The following is an 18,072-nucleotide window of genomic DNA, read 5'->3' on the forward strand; positions in this document are numbered from 1 at the left end:
AAGAAACAACATAATTAAGCACCCCAAGAATTCATTCCAACGAAGAAATCCTAACCACGTTCTCCCAACCAGTTTACCCAGGCAACAACACCAACCCCCCAGCCACCCGAATATAACAAGTACTAATAATACTGATTTAATTAATAACAATAATAACACCAAATATAAATTCTACCAACCGAACCTCAATCAACATTTTTTAGACCAAGTGGAGAGAAACAGGGACACACATGGAACAAAACTTACAGGAGAAACCCAAAGTGATTAACTTATCAAAGAAAACTCTATACGTAACAAAAATCAATATACTAGCCAAAGGTTTAAAGTTCACCCCAACCCTACGAAGATCTAACCATAATGAAATTAATGACAATATTCTGCAGAAAACTATACCCGCAGAAGCACTAACTGACTATGACAATGAAGATGAATCACTAGTCAAAAACAGTAGTAATTACCTTCCACATAAGGGTAGGAATAAAACACTGGATGACTTCTGCAACCATATCCAAAATTTCCCCTACACATCCATTAAACAAAAAATTAATCCTAACCTCAACAATCTAGAATGGAAAAATCGGACTGAACTACAAAACCACAAAGACCTGACAATTAAAGAAGCTGACAAAGGAAGTGCTGTAGTTCTGATGGACACAGAACACTATAAAAAACTAGTACCATCCATACTAGAAAACGAGGCCTTCTACGAAAAAGTTATAAACTATAAACAACAAAAAACAATGAAAAATCTTGCATCCTTAATTCTTCTACATGGAAAAGGCCCGAGAGAAAAAGAAACAGACTACATCACGAACTTCAAATGTAAACCCAGTCTTTTTTACGGCCTCCCTAAAATACACAAAAGCAAGATAATCAATGAAGCCTGCAAACAGTCACCAGGCAAATGTATAAATATCCAAACGCCAGAAGACTTGACTTTAAGACCCATTGTCGCTGGGCCGGCCTGTGAAACCCACCGCCTAAGCAATTTTCTAGACATCCTACTGAAACTCTTGCTGAAATACTTCAAAAGTTTCATTAGAGATGATTTAGATATGCTAGAACACCTACCAAAAACGATTAATGAAGAAGCAGTTTTGGTCACCCTCGATGTTATCAATCTTTACACCAACATCCCCCATGACTATGGAATAAAAGCAAGTAAATTCTGGTTGGAAAAGTACCCCGAAGTCCTCCCGGAACGCATAAACCAGATCTTTATTATTGAATCCTTAAAATTTATACTTCAGAACAATTATTTCCTATTTGGTGACACATACTATCGTCAGAAATGCGGAATTGCGATGGGAACGAAAGCAGCTCCTGTTGTTGCGAACCTAATAATGGCTTATTTTGAATTCACCTTATATGAAATATCACTTCAGAAAAATTGTTACCCATTTTACCTCTACATAAGAGAAAATTGGAAGAGATACCTAGATGACTGCTTTATCATTTGGAAGGAGAATAACGACAAAATTTTGGACTTCAAATCAACACTAAATGATATAAATAGTAACATTCATTTCACAATGGAATATAACAAAGAGCAACTTCCATTTTTAGACATCATGATAAAAAAAAGTTAACAATGAAATCATAACTGACATTTATTATAAACCAACTGATTCAAAACAATATCTTCACTTTAACTCATGCCGCCCGAAACACATCAAAATAAACATCCCTTTCAATTTAGCAAAAAGGATTTGCACAATAGTGTCTGATAGAACAACTCGGGACCTTCGTCTTCAAGACCTTAAAATAACGTTTATTGAAAGACAATATCCACCCCCACTTATCGACGAGGAAATTAAACGTGCCGAACAAGTAGACACAAAAACACTAAGAACAACAAAACATAACACCACACCTCAACTCAAAACATTACTATTTATATCAACACACAACCCCAGAAAAAGTTAGGCATTCAACACTATCGTGCAAACTTTTCCTTTACTAACTAGAGATCCAAAAATGAACGACATCCTGAAAACACACAAACTCATCAAATGCAAAAAACAAGACAAATCGCTAAAGAGATTACTAACAAATGCGAAGCTTTACAAAACAACCACGAAACCAACGGTTGAAAAATGTGGACGCCAAACTGTGGAACCTGCCCCAACATGCTTGAAGGCTCGGATTTCCTTTTCAAACAAGGACAGAGGTTCACAATTAAGACTAGTTTCACTTGTCCCCCTGAGAACCTAATTTATGTAATAACCTGCACGGGTTGCGGACACAACTATATTGGACAAATGAGTATGACCTTGAGAAAGAGAAACACTCTACATAAAGAGCAAATCCGTTTCCCGCAATACTGACAAATTTCTCTTAGTGAACACATAGAAAAATGTGCAGGTAACATCAAACCAAATTTCTCTGTCTTCCCTTTCTACCAGTGCAAAGACGCAATCTCTCAACTAGAACGTTTAAATAAAGAAACTTTTTCCATTAAAAAATACAAAACATCTCTTAATATGCACGCATAACCAACTTATATTTTTTTACATATTTCAATTCACGATTACATCACTGTACATACATCCCCTACTAAACAAGGTCTTTGAAACTGTCTGTACACATATATAATCCCCACCCATTACCGAAAGCTGGACAGTTATCTCCCTTACCCACAACAATAACAATAATAACGACAACCAATGACCTCCCCTTATTTATCTACTTGTGAAGTCATTCACTCGTGAATTTCATCACACACAACATGGACAAAATTTCTTCTTAAGAAAAAATATATATTCAAATAAGTAAAACATAATATCATGAATAGCGATAGCGAAACCGGTCGATATATTAAACATTATATAAAAACTATGTAAATGTGCGTATTTCCCTCTTTTAATTTCTTATATACATTACAACTCACCACGAGGGGATAACCGAAATTCCTCTTTCTGTTTCTACTATGTATGGTATGTATGTATGTATGTATGTATGTATGTATGTATGTATGTAGTATCTATCTATCTATCTTTCTATATATAACATATATATATATATATATATATATATATATATATATATATGTATATAAATACATATATGTTTTCCTCTTGAAATTTCGTTGCTTCTTGCGTGTACTCTGATTACCAAATCGCATTCTGCGTCAACAACTATTGAGAAGGTTGTAGGAAGCAACGAAAATTCTGGAAGAAAAAGAAATATATATATATGGCAAATGAAAGACGGAATATAGAATATACGAGAATGTATTATTAATCAATGACAAATGTTTCGACACATCTGGCATCGATCCCTCAGCCAGTAAGCTACCAGATGTAAACCATTTGTTATATATATATATAATATGCATGAATTGAATGGAAATAGAACCGGTGAGGCGTAAAGACAAAATGTCTCTCCACAGGCCTAACAAATCATGCTTCAACACACAAATTCACATAAAGAATCTTGCAAACCAGGTACCAAAACGAAGTATTTTGCATTCGCTATCCTTACGCATTTCTGTGATTCCTGTGATGATTTCCGACGCTGTGCTACTTTAGCTGGTTTCATTTTTTGCTTTTCTTTTGAGAGATATTTCTTTCTTATCTCTTATACTTTCAGATTTGGTTTGCTTTCTTATCTTCCCTACATCACCTCTTGCTCATCACATGGCTTCAAGATGGCATGGTCAGGGACGTGGTAATTTCCCTCTTCCTTCTAGGATGCGAGATTAAAATTAGATTAAGTTTAGGGTTAGGATTAGGGCTAGAGTCACGAGATGAAACGCTCTTGGCTTTGGGTAAAAGACAAACAAGAGGATCAATTAGTTATGATTTTATTCAACATATTTCTCCTCTCAGATTCACACACTTATTGCCGTGGTCCTTCAGTTTTTCTAAACCATGTAAAAGAACTCGGAAGATTGGGCCTCCAACCAGGCCTTTCACGATGCCATTAAAGTCATTTCAGCACCACTTCTGCTCTCTCTCTCTCTCTGGTTTGCTCCTGGGGTCAAGGATGCACTATCATTTTTTTCTAATAACTTTGTTAAACCTAAAATTTCCATCTATGTAACAACACTGGCATACCTGGCTGCTTTAACACTGTTTCTAACAGCCATTATTTTCTCTGACTAACGTATTCGTCAGTGTTTCGGTGTTGTTTTCGACGGACGTTATTAACGATGTTGCTATTCTTGTTGTAGTTACGGCTATCGTTTAAAACTTTCGTTAAACCGCTCGAAATAATTCCTTTTTCCAATTAAATGTTCATTCAAATGTTCTTTACTTTTCTGTTTGTTACAAACGTTCATTGTATAATTCGTTTTTGTGGAGTATTTTTGTTTCATGTTCGCGCTGATGTGAACCTTTCGGTTTTTTCTGTGGAAGGTGCGTGCGTGTTTGTGTGTGTGTGTGTATGCGCGTGCGCGCTATCTTATAGGTATTTACACATCAAAATGTCTGAAGACAAATAAAGACACCTTTTATTATTTTTTTTTAATTTTATTTTTTTATCCCTCTTGGCAGAAAACTAATTCTGATAGTGAAGTACTAAAACAAAATTCGTTTTCTAAAGCTTGAAATATGGCCTGGGCCGAGGTTATTAATAATTTTGATGATAATAATTTTGAATTTTGGCACAAAATCAGCAATTTAGGGGAGGTGATAAATCCATAGCATTAACTCCAGTGCTAACAATTTTGCTATAGAAGTTCACATAGTATAGGCATAGGAGTGGCTGTGTGGTAAGTAGCTTGCTTACTTCCGGTTACCCAGAATGCAACACTAGTTGGTCTGGACTGTTACAGTGAGAAGATGTGAATTTCGGCTCCGTGAACAGAAAAAAACAACAACAAAAAATTGTCAATTATGGCTCGCTATAGCAAGCAAAATACTGGGTTATCATCACTGTAACGGTGAATTGAGAATTTTTGCTTGAAAATTCTTTTTGTAAATTCTAGTGGGCGTATCTCGCCAAAAATGTACAATTTTTCCAAATAAGCCATTCGGATTACCTTTTTGGAGTATTATACAAAGGATTCCCTGTCTGTGCTATTTGTGAGGTTTTTCTTTTACTTTTCCCTTCTATTTTTTCTTTCTTTCTAAATTTTGGTTCATTCTTTTCATTACTTTAATTTCAGTTTCCTCCCCTCCTCTTTTATTTTGTTTTATTTTTTATTCGGTTTAATTTTTTGGCAGACTGTCTTTTGAACTACTTTTGAACTGTTTTTTGACATGGCAGAGAAGGAACTTAAAAAGAAAAACTCTGTCTTAGAGTGGGAAATTAACCCGCCTAAGCAGTGGTTAAAAGATATGGAGGAGAAGACGGTGGTACTTAGAAATTATTCTAAAGTTCTTAATTCCATCACCGTCTTCGCAAAACAAGTCATAAAAAATGAACTTAAAGAATATTTGTCCTCTTTAAAATATATATCCCGTGGTGTCAAACATGCAACCGCATGGTTGCTGTTTGACAACGGGGAAAAGGCTCGCCAGTTTGCGAGTCAGCCTTTAGAAGGCAAGGAAATTCTGTTCCTCCCGTCATATTGTGCGAGAAAATTAATACGAGCCTGGGTATGTGGGTTACCCCCAGGTACCGAAGCGGATTGGATTGAAGATACCATCCGACGGGGACTGGGGGATGGCGGGCCCAGGCTCTTAAATGTAAGGGTATTGCCGGCGGTCGATTGGGAAGGGTCAAAAGCAATTTTGACCCTGTGGACCACATCGGCCGCACCAAATCTGGTTTTTCCAGATTTCTTGAAAATGGCTGGCTGCAGGAATCCGGTGATACTTGAGGGACGTCCCCCCAAGTGTCAGTTGTGCCTGCAGCCAGGCCACATTAAAAGGAACTGCTCCAGGACCATGGTAACGTCCTGGAACAGTCACTAGATGCCACCTTCCCTACCCGGTCAAAGGGAGAGGTGGATACTTCAGCCTCCTCGACTCAAAAAGGATTAAAAAGGAAGAAGGTGGGCAACAATAGTTGCCTAACGAACGAACCTAAGACTTCGGAAGCGGGGGAGAGTCTCCGGACAAAGCGGAAGAGCTCCACTCTCCCGAAGTCAGGAAGAAAAGAAAAAAAGAAGGAAGAAGAACGGGTCATCTCACCGGGGAGATGATGTGCCGACTGCATGTCCCGAAGTTGTGCCACCCACGGTGGAAGAAACCACCCCACCCTTAAAGATGATCAGTTATTTATCCTTTTCTATAAGGGCGGGGAGGTGGAAAAAATAGAAGAACATAAAGAGACAGTAGATATGCCCTTCACATGGGATCCCGAATGGCCTCCGCAAATAGCTGTGGAGGTCATTAGGTTTCCCTTGTGGGAAAGGTTTAAAGGATTTGGGAAGGAATGTCGCATATGGCCGGGTGGCCCTTACACGACTTACATGTCCTACATGAGTGAGGCATGGGAAATGGCGGGATACAGGAACTCAAGCGGCATTGAAGATAATGATGAATATATCGATGGATATATCGATGAGTAGGAGGTGAAAAAGCCTAGTTAGAGGGTTTGAAACCTCATCTTATTGCATTATTTGTAGTGGTTTATAACCTCAATTGTGTGTTTAAAAAAAACATGTCAAGTAAGAGGTTTTAGTGCCTCCTACTTGTAAGAGGTTTGAAACCTCATATTGATTTTTTAAAAAAAGAAAATATGTTTTCGAGAAAAATCCAATCGGCGGGTGTTGGGTTTCGTCTCTCATTTATTCACTTGGTCACAGTCAAATGACTGAAACAAGTAAAAGAGTATAGTTAGTAGAGAGGGTTCAGTCTTAAAAGCAGTAATCTTCGTTATACTATTTGGGAGTTGTTAATTATTTTTCACTTTATGTCAGGAAGTAAACTTAATTATGGAATGGTATCTATAGTATTAGTTAGCTACCGGGTGACTATATCGCTAAGGCTTCAACAAGTTTTAATATGCTGTATTCTAGCGTTGTTTTCGTGTAAGAGAGAAGAAATATGGCAAGAGTTAAATCCACTGTAGTAGTGAACAAAGTGTAATAGCTTCCCACTGAACTGTGGAATCTAAAAGACAGCGATATACCTGTAGACATGGCTTTGAGATAAAAATGTGCGCTTAACAATGCTGTCAAAGTTGGTAAAAAAAAAATAAAACTAATGAAAACCAACAATAAAACAATAGTAACAAAAATAATGCAATTATCTTCCATATCACTTCGAGAAATATGCCCATAGATCAATGAATTCATAGGTTTGTAGTATTTTATATTTAATTTCAAATTTCTTACGGAATGCTAAGATTATATGCTTTGCAAATATTGATGATCCAGTTAGTAATTTTAATATGCCTCACGGATTGAAAGGGGGGAAATAGTAATGGCATAAGAAAACACTCTGGTACATGCCATGGAAAAATCCCAATTGCTTTTGTCGTTGGTAATATATGCCAATCTACAGAGAAATGAAATCAAGGCAAATCGACCAGACATTGTTATCAAAGACATCGAAGGTTAATCGATTTTAGTATAGTAAGCGAAGAATTTTTAATTAATATTATTTCCGAAACGAAGAACAAGAATCTTTGGAATAGGTATCAGTTCTAGTCCTAAAGGTAAGAGATCTCTGAATTAGAAGTTCAGTCCAGCTGACTGGTTTCTACACTGCTTTTGTTAACGCAATTTCATTCACAAGGATTGGTTTCACTCAAAGCTATTGTAATAGACATTTTCTCATGATAAACAGGAAATAGGATAGAAATCATGATTGTGAAGCGAACTCCTTAAACATTCGATTCTACCTGTATATTACATATCACAACGTACCATCTTAATAAAGTATAATGCCAAGTCTAATGTCTTTAGCATTCAGACAACTCTGTCCAATATATTCAGATGTATTTATTCAGATTGTTTTGAATTCATTATGCATTATCTTATAGCTTTGAGATTTCAGTGATGTGATTATTGTTTATTTATCGAATGACATTATTATAGGGTAGGTATGAGGGGCCGGATCTGGTCAGTTTGAACATAAAACAAATAGAATATTTGAACTAGATTTGGTTGGTTTAAGTGCTAAAGGGTCAAATAATGTCGGAAGAAATGTCGTTTGTTTTAAAATAGAAATGATCACGGTTTGAATGCCTTTAGCTATGTATCTACCAGATACGGTTCGACTTGAGGCTAAGCAACAAGGTAATGAGTGAGAACCTTGTCAGCTCTGAGTTCAAATGTTAGGCCGGGTTGGAAGAAAACCCTCAGTAAAACCATTACATTGTGTTCAGTCTTGAATCATGAAAATTAACGAATTCCTCGCTTGTGGCCTACCCCTACGATTCAATGAATGTGAAATACTTTTCAGTCAGAATACATTATGTGTACGGTCATGGAACTATGTTTTCAGATGGTCCGTTCATAACAACGTTATTCTGAGTTCGATTCTACTACGTGTGAGTTGGGTTTTTTTTTTACTACAGCCTTGGGCCAATGTACTTTACCGAGCTGTACCTACACTTATTATAACGAAAACAACATGCTTTCGTAGATACGGTAACTGGATTGCTAACTCACAGATAGAAAGTCTGATTTCATTGCAGACGTTTAATTAATTTCACAGACCGCAGTTCATCACAACAGTCACGAGCAAAAGTAACAGATCATTTGGGACTGTTATCTGAGATAAGCCTGCGTTTTATTCAGGGGGACAGAATTTATCTTTTATCCACCTAATTCCCCGCCAGAAATGAATAAAAGTAGAAAGTATAAATGCATAAGCCTACACTGAGGCTTAAAACAAATATCTACATATTTAATTTAATCCACATTTAACCGAAATTAGTCCAATATGTTGCTTAACCCCAGAACATCCTTAGTTCAGCAGAAGATCAAAGCAAGACTATCCCGTTCTTCTTTTCCTTCCTATTAAGATGGAATATATATGCCCTTCCCTTTCTTGAAAAAAAAGTTAGTAGTACGTTCGTCATCCGGGGGAAAGTTGTTTGCTGCTTCTAACTAGAGGAACTGTTTCAGAGAGGATAGCCCGGTAGTCTGACTGTATTATATTGTTGTTGCTATTTAGCATCCAGGTCGTCACAGATTGAACTGACCTATGAACAAAGGCATTGAAGATGTGTTTATACCGCCATTATCTCAAGTAGAGTGCGCCTATGCTTTTTCTGTTTCTCTATCAAGCCATTAGGGCAAAACATTTAATTGTTATTTCTTGAAAGAGAAGGGAAGAATCTGAAATTACATATGCTACTGTTACTCTTTTACTCTTTTACTTGTTTCAGTCATTTGACTGTGGCCATGCTGGAGCACCGCCTTTAGTCGAACAAATCGAACCCAGGACTTATTCTCTGTAAGCCCGGTTCTTATTCTATCGGTCCCTTTTTGCCAAACCGCTAAGTTACGGGGACGTAAACACACCAGCATCGATTGGCAAGCGATGCTGGAGGACAAACACAGACACACAAACATATATGCACATTCACACACACACACACACATATGTATATATATATATATATATATATATATAATATATATATATAATATATATATTATATATATATATATAATATATATATATATTATATATATATATATATATATATATATACATATGTATGTATGTATATATGTATCTATCTATATATATATAAAACTGAGAATGTGTGTCTGTCTGTCTGTGTGTTTCCCTAAAACTTGAAAACTACACAACCAATTTCATTCAATTTTACACATGCCTTACTTAGGGTCCATGTAGTTTCATGGTAAAAAAATGTTCAACTTCTTGCCTAGGGCGAGCCCATAGCAATATCATATCTTCTCCACTATTTCAGTATTACGTGTTAAAAGTGAAACAAAAACATTTCTCTATTTTATGTCAGATACTTTCACTTTAACAATAAAAATTAGAGATTATAATAACAATTGAATTATATGTAGTAAGTAATAATTAAAATCAAACTAAAGTATAATATAATCGTAACATAACAAAAGTAAAAATAGCAATTGGTATAAAATTGCATTAATGACTTGAACTTGAATAAGTGGTTTCACATGAATGGAAATAAATTAAAAATAAAATTAGTGTGCAGAAATGGAATAGTCCAGATGGAGCTGTGCACATATCTTTTACCACGGCTTTTACATTAGATTATCTGCTAATTAGCTAGCATTAAGTATCTATACGAAGTTTGGCTGTATGTAATGTCTGATTTCTCGAACAGCCGCTCCTACTGAGTACTGCTGTTGGTTTATTTCTTATACATAAAGGACTATAGCTTCAACTGCGTACTGCTTTTTGATTCACCGTAAGGTTTGTTGTTATTATTATTACTGTTTAACTATTGTTATCACGATTGTTGGTTCCTCGAAAGGGAAACGTTGTTGTGTTGCATTTGTTAAATAATTTGAAACCGTAACCCTCCCCCTTTGGGAGAAGGAGCTTTGGTTATTGTTTAAAAATTGAATTGTGTCCCTGTTTGGGGAAACTGACAATATTTTCACCGTTTATACGGAAGCATTTTTGTTAAAATGCCTTCCATAGAAGAAAGTCCAAAAATGAATTTGGCTGCAGCCGTCGGAGGGCGCGAACTCATTTAAGTTAAAGTGGAAGAAATACAAAACTATTTCGGATTGATCACCGACAAAGACGGTGAATCTAGGATAACACCACCAAACGAAATAAAAAATTAAATTAAAGAAAAGACTATTGTCTATAAAGTACACAATGTAGAGAATAAAAAAAAGATTTGAACACCTGGAGGAAAGCACCATCGAAACGTATCTTGGTGCGACTATGAAGATATCAAGTATCTAACCAGAGGCGGTAAATTCGCCACAAAAGAAGCAAGGTTCGAGTCAACGGAGCGTGCAAGGGAGTGCTCGACTCGAACCTTGCAGAAATATTTTATTTTTACCTTTATATCTGGGACGTAGGACGTCCCGGATAAAAATTTAAAATGTCCTCCCAGAAGTAGAGGTAGGCTGGATTGTAGGCACACTTCTATACAAGAGGGAGGCCAAGATACAATTGATCGAAATTGTAAGAGACGGGCCTACAATTCCAGTCTGTTATATACTTTGTATTGTTATCACTAGCGATATCAAGATAACTTTGTATTTGTATTTTATGTGTAGATGTATAAATATAGATGTACTGTAATATGTACACATATATATATACATATATACATGCATTAGCACTATGACCTGGCAACGACGGGTCATAATGCTAATATATATATATATATATATTATACATATATACGACGGGCTTTCAGTTTCGTCTACCAAATCACTCACAAGGCTTTGGTCGGCCGAGGCTATAGTAGAAATCCCCTGCCCAAAATGCCACGCAGTGGGACTGAACTCGGAACCATGTGGTCGGTAAGCAACTACTTATTTTCATAAATTTGTCATATAGACAGTACAAAGATTGTGTAGCTTTGCGGGCTGGACAAACACATTAATGAATGAAAATGAAATAGAATGAATAAATGAGGACGAAACCCAACACCCGCCGATTGGATTTTTTCTCGAAAACATATTTTATTAAAAAAAAATCAATATGAGGTTTCAAACCTCTTACAAGAAGGAGGCACTAAACCTCTTACTTTACATGTTTTTTTTTCCACCATTGAGTTTATAACCACTACAAAAAAGCAATAACAATAAGATGAGGTTTCAAACCCTCTACTAGGCTTTTTCACCTCCTACTCATCGATATATCCACGATTGTTGCGCGCCTTCTCCTTTTTTTCCTTTTTGAGTTGAGGAGGCGCGCACACACACACACACTCGCTCTTTCTCTGTCGCTTTCTCTCTCTTTTCCCTTCTTGTGCGCACGCGCACACATACACACACTCACACTTGCACACACACACACACACACACACACACATATGTGCTCATGTTTGTACCCCTCCACCGCTAGACAACCGGCGTTGGTTTGCTAAGTCCCATTAACATAGCGGTCCGGCAAAGCTGTCGATAGAATTAGTAACAGACCTAGAATATACACTGGGATCGATCTGTTCGACTAATTATACAAGGTAGTGCTCCAGTATGGCCGCATTACAATGACTAAAACAAGTAAAACAGTAAAAGAATAGGGATCATCAATTCATTCTAAAATCTGTAACAACGTTAAGAAATACTCCGCTGAAGAGATTCTATAAGACTGAACATTATAGGCTCAGGCATGGCTGAACAGTAAGAAGCTTGCTTCTTAACTATATAGCCTTGGGTTCAGTACCACTGCGTGACACCTTGGCCAGGTGTCTTCTACTATAGCCTTGGGCTGACCAAAGCCCTGTGAGTGGATTTGGTAAACGGAAACTGAAAGAAGACCGTTGGGTACATGTGTGTGTGTTTATGTATGTGTCCCTGTCTTTGTCTTTGTCACCCACCACTGCTTGACAACCGTGTGAGTGTGTTTACGCCCCTGCAACTTAGCTGTTCAGCAAAAGCGATCAATAGAGTAGAAAAGTAACAGGCTTAACAAAAACGCAAATACTGGAGTTGATTCATTAGACTAAAATTAGACAATAATATATTATATATATATATATATATATTATATATATATATATTATTATATATATATATATATATATATTCTTTTACTTGTTTCAGTCATTTGACTCCGGCTATGCAGGAGCACCACCTTTAGTCGAACTAAATTTTGTAAGGACTAAATTTTTGTAAGCCTAGTACTTATTCTATCGCTCTCTTTTGCCGAAAGGCTAAGTTACACGCCAACATCGGTTGTCAAGCGATGGTGGTGGGGTGACAAACATAAACACAAATAACAAACACATACACATATATATACGACGGGCTTCTTTCAGTTTCCGTCTACAAATCCACTCACAAGGCTTTGGTCGGCCCGAAGCTATAGTAGAAAACACTTGCCCAAGGTGCCACGCAATGGGCCTGAAACTGGAACCATGTGGTTGGTAAGCAAGCTTCTTACCACACAGCCACTCCTGCGCCTATAAATGAAAGGAAGATTCGACCTCGGCCGAATTTGAATTCAGGACATAAAGACAGAAGAAATGCCGTTCATCATTTTTCTGGCATGTGAACGATTCGACCGGCTCGCTCACCATATATATATTGCGGAGATGTACTTGCATAGCAGGTGATCTGATCTGAGATCGTGTGCTGAAACAAAAACAACTGCAGCGTGGAATCCATTCAAAAACACATGAAGAACCGTTTGATTCACTTTAACATTTCAAATTTAATTTGTCAAAATATTTTCGTCGCTCTGAGACCGCGACCTGTTCACTGACAAAATTCCGTACTGAAGTGAATCTAACGGTTTTTTTATGTGTTTTCAAATGGCTTATAAACACCTTCAACGCTGCAGTTGTTTTTGTATATATGAGGATGAGAGATTGGCAGGTGAACTGACATCGGGCTACCAAATTCACCTGCAAATTAATGGTCGTGTCGGTATTGCAGTAACAAACAGTTGCACGGGGTTTGCCGCACAATGGGATTGAACTCCAAACCATGCATGCGGATTGTGGATTGTGAACGACTTGACGACGGTGTAAATGGCGAAAACTGAAGGTTGGAATTTATGGAACCGATAAAAGAAAATATCAATACAAGTGTGTTATTTCATTCGATCTCTATCAGTCCTCCTGCCCTTCACGACTTGGGCTTTCGAGGAATGAGCTTATAAAGTTGGGGATGTGTTACCGGGAGTGGGGTGGGGGTACATGTGGTGGTGGAAGGAGCAGTGTCTGAAACTGCCATAGGAATTGGTTCAGCAGTACTTTTCACAGCTACTTCCGGTCCAGGTAGGTAGTGGGTGGAAATGTGATCCTGTATCGACTGCATAACTAGTTTTCTGAGGGCTGAGTTCCCACTCTGGCAATAGTATTTGGTGGTGGTGGCGGTGGGGTGGTGGTGGCGGTGGGGTGGTGGTGGCGGTGGGGTGGTGGTAGCGGTGGGGGGTGGTGGCGGAAAGAAGCTGTGGTGGGGGAGCTGAGTTGTTGTTGTTGGAAATGGTGACAATGGTGGAGCTGGAGTCGAATGCGACGGTGGTGGTGATGGGGGTAGCGGCGGCGACGGCGGTGCTGGTCGGTTTTAGGGGTTGCGTTGGTGGTGGTTTTTACAAGTGATGGTAGTGATGTTGCCTCACGAGTCGGTGCTAAGTGGTTGTGATGGCGTTGGTGGTAATTGTGGTGGTGGAGATGGTGGTGGTCGCTCGTGTATAGAATGGGTAGAATGGGTTCCAGTGGTCTTAGTACTGGTGGTAGCTGACGTGTTAATGGTCATGATGGCACTAGCCATAGTATTAATGAGAAAGAGAGAAAGAAAGAGACGGTGAGGGATGGCGATAACAGATTGATGGGGGTGGAACAGGCAGTGCTCGTGGCGTGGTATTGATGGGGCGGTGGTGGTGGTGGTGGTGGTGGTGGTGTTGGTGGTGATAGTGGTGCTTTAGGGATAGTGGTGGTGAGGGAGCGGTGAAACGTCTACGGTGCCGGCATTATGGATGATGATGTTGCTGATGTTGTCGGTGGTGGTGGTAGTGGTGGTGGTGGTGGTGGTACTGATGGTATTGGTGGTGGCTGTGGTGGCGGGGCTGGGGGGGGACACGCAGGGCCGGGGGTCGGGGTCGGCGGAGAGGTGTTGGTGTTTAATCTCCACTTTTAATTCAATTGACAGTCATAAGCTTTCTTTACGGCAGTCCCAAAGCACCAATCACTACCATTCACATCACTGCCATCACTCAGCAACAGCAACAACAAACTCAGCAGAGGCAACAACAACAGCAACAACAACCACAAAACCAACGGCAACACGAAAAACAGCAACAATATCGATAGCAACAACATTGACGAATATCACAACACAAATGCACAAACATTAACATTCATATAAATATAGGTTACAATGATCATAGGCTCAAATATCTACACACATGTGTGTATGAATGCGTGTGTGTATGTACGTGTGTATAATGTATGTGTGTTTGTATGTGTGTATGTATGTATGTATGTATGTATGTATGTATGTATGTATGTATGTATGTATGTATGTTAGAGTGAGTGTCTGTATTGAATGCATGTATACATGTCCGCGTCAGTTGTATCTTTATCTTATATATATATATATCAAGATAAAGATGTGTATATGAACATGTGTGTATATGTATTCATAAATACTTACATATGCACACGCACACACACATATAGATAAATACATACATGCATACATACATACATACATACATACATGTAGATAGATAGATAGATAGATAGATTGATAGATAGATAGATAAACCACACACACATATACATATACATGTTTGCGTATGTGCGTGTATTCATATATACGTGTGTGTATGTGTATATGCTTATAAATTATATATATATATATATATATATATAATATATATATAGATATATATATATATAATATTAGGCATATAAACATACATATACATGTATATATAACACAAACGCACACATCTATTTAACTGTTCATCTATTAGTCTATCTACCTATCTAGTTATCTTTCTCTCTCCTCCGCACTCTCTCCCTATTTCTCTCTATCTTTCTTTCTCTCCTCTCTCTATCTATCTACTTATCTATCTATATATCTATATAGATATATATATATATGCATACATACATTGAAGAAAGAAAATACGAGATAACATTACGATGTTAGTTTGTGCATGTGTATGATGTGTATGTGTGTAAGAGAGAGAGAGAAAGTGAATGAGAGGAGAAAGAGAGAGAGAGAGAGAGAGCTATGTGTGTCTAAAGAGTGAGTGAGAGCGGGAGAGAGAGAGAGAGAGAGAGAGAAGAGAGAAGGTAAGGGTAGGACAAAAGAGATCAATGAACACGAGACATTTTCAGACCAGCTTCGTAATCTCAAAGAGACTTTTTTTTTATTTCCTCAGACATAAACACCATATGGTATATACACCGTATATACACAGAGTATACCATGTACAGCACATGCAAAATACATTAATAGTGAATTATCTCGTTGGTTTTATTCGGATTTAGAAGGATATACCCTTTCGTTGACATTTCTCGATAGATTAAAGTACTCTGTCTCTCTTTCTCTCTCAAAGGCACACCCCAACACCCGACTCTGGAAACACACACCATACACATAGGCACACACAGACACTACGCATATGTATACATATACGTGTATATATATGTGTATATATATTATATATATATATATATATATATATATATATATATATTGTGTCTATATATGCATATATAATATACGTACATCTGTATACATATAATATATCAAATACGCACACACACACACACAAATATATGCATATATATAAACAAATATATATACATATATACATGTTATATATATACACAAACGCATATATGTATATTTACATATGTACACATATACATGATCTGTGAAAAACATATGCTATTGACTTTAATATTATCATATATATCTATATATATATATGTGAGCATATATATTTATATATTTGTATATCATGTATGTTTATTTATATAGATTTGTATATCTGTATATGTATGAACATACAAACATTTACACATTGCCATACACACACACACACACACACACACACACACACAAGAACATGTATAACCAGCCATATACGTGCACACATGCGTACATAGTAATGTCAAAATTATAAACCGATTCAAATGACACCCCCTACCCCTCCCTTAACTCCGGCATATACATAAATACGTATATGCAAAAACGGTACATGCCTTTTAGTCTGTATAAATACATATGTGTCTGAAAGAGCGTGCATATATAAGTACACACACACATATTATATATATATATTATATATACACGCACCACACATATGTACATATTTAAAGTATAAATACGCATTTATATGTGTATATCTGTGTGTATATATATATATATATGCACATAATGTATTTATGTGTTTACGTGTGTGTGTGTGTGTGTGTGGTATATATATATATATATTATATATAATATATATATATATACACGCACATAAAATCCATATGCACACACCACACACACACACACACACACATAGACTATCGCTCACACACACACGTAGACACCCACACACGCGCATACACACACACACACATAGACTATCGCTCACACACACACGTAGACACCCACACACGCGCATACACACACACACACATACTCATAGTACCTTCGACCTAAATTCCAAGAGAAAGTATGAATTTCATTCTGATGTATGGAAAATCTCAAGTACTCGGTGGTTGTGCATGTACATATGTGGCATCTGTATATACGCTTATTGCTAAGCGAATTTGAATGCACTTATACACACACACACACACACACACACGCACAATAATAAAAATATTTGAGAGCATTATATACATATATAAATAATTACGCTTCTGTTTGATTTTTATGCATATAACACATACACATGCTTTTATCTTTTTATTCTTTTATACGTTTAATCCCAAAGTATGTGGCCATGCTGGAGCAGTAACGTTGGCATCGCCTTTTCAGTGGACATTCTTATGCGACTGGCTTTTGATGGAGGAGGGATTTCGTCACAACTGCCCACTTTTCACCTGCTTTTCGTGATAGAGGTTCATCTGGTACAAAGTAGATATATACATTCATGCATACATACATGCATGCATACATGCATACATACATACATGCATGCATACATACATATATACATGCATGCATACATACATACATACATACATACATACATACATACATACATACATACATAATACATACTACATACATACATACATAATAGATACTATACATACATAGATACATACATAAAACACATAATACATACATACACACATACGCGCATCCAGCATGCATACATACATGCATACTTACATACATACATACATACATACATACACATACACGCATACATACATACATACATACATACATACATACATACATACACATACATACATACATACATACATACATACATACATACGTACATACATACACACATACATACATACATACATACACACATACACACACACATGCATGCATACATACATACACACAAACTTACATACATACATACATACCTACACACATACATACATACATAA

The 18,072-nt window shown here is 37.1% G+C and overlaps 1 protein-coding gene across 1 annotated transcript; it reads left to right on the plus strand.

The window, feature by feature from the left end:
• Nucleotides 1–230: 230 nt before the first annotated feature.
• On the plus strand, nucleotides 231–3,704 carry LOC115222656. Its single transcript, XM_029792975.1, has 3 exons — nucleotides 231–1,112; nucleotides 1,251–1,515; nucleotides 3,592–3,704. Exons 1-3 carry the CDS (start codon nucleotides 231–233, stop codon nucleotides 3,702–3,704), a joined length of 1,260 nt encoding a protein of 419 aa, XP_029648835.1.
• Nucleotides 3,705–18,072: the final 14,368 nt, after the last annotated feature.

The sequence above is a fragment of the Octopus sinensis genome, linkage group LG20 (assembly GCF_006345805.1).
Source record: "Octopus sinensis linkage group LG20, ASM634580v1, whole genome shotgun sequence".
Classification (NCBI taxonomy): domain Eukaryota; kingdom Metazoa; phylum Mollusca; class Cephalopoda; order Octopoda; family Octopodidae; genus Octopus; species Octopus sinensis.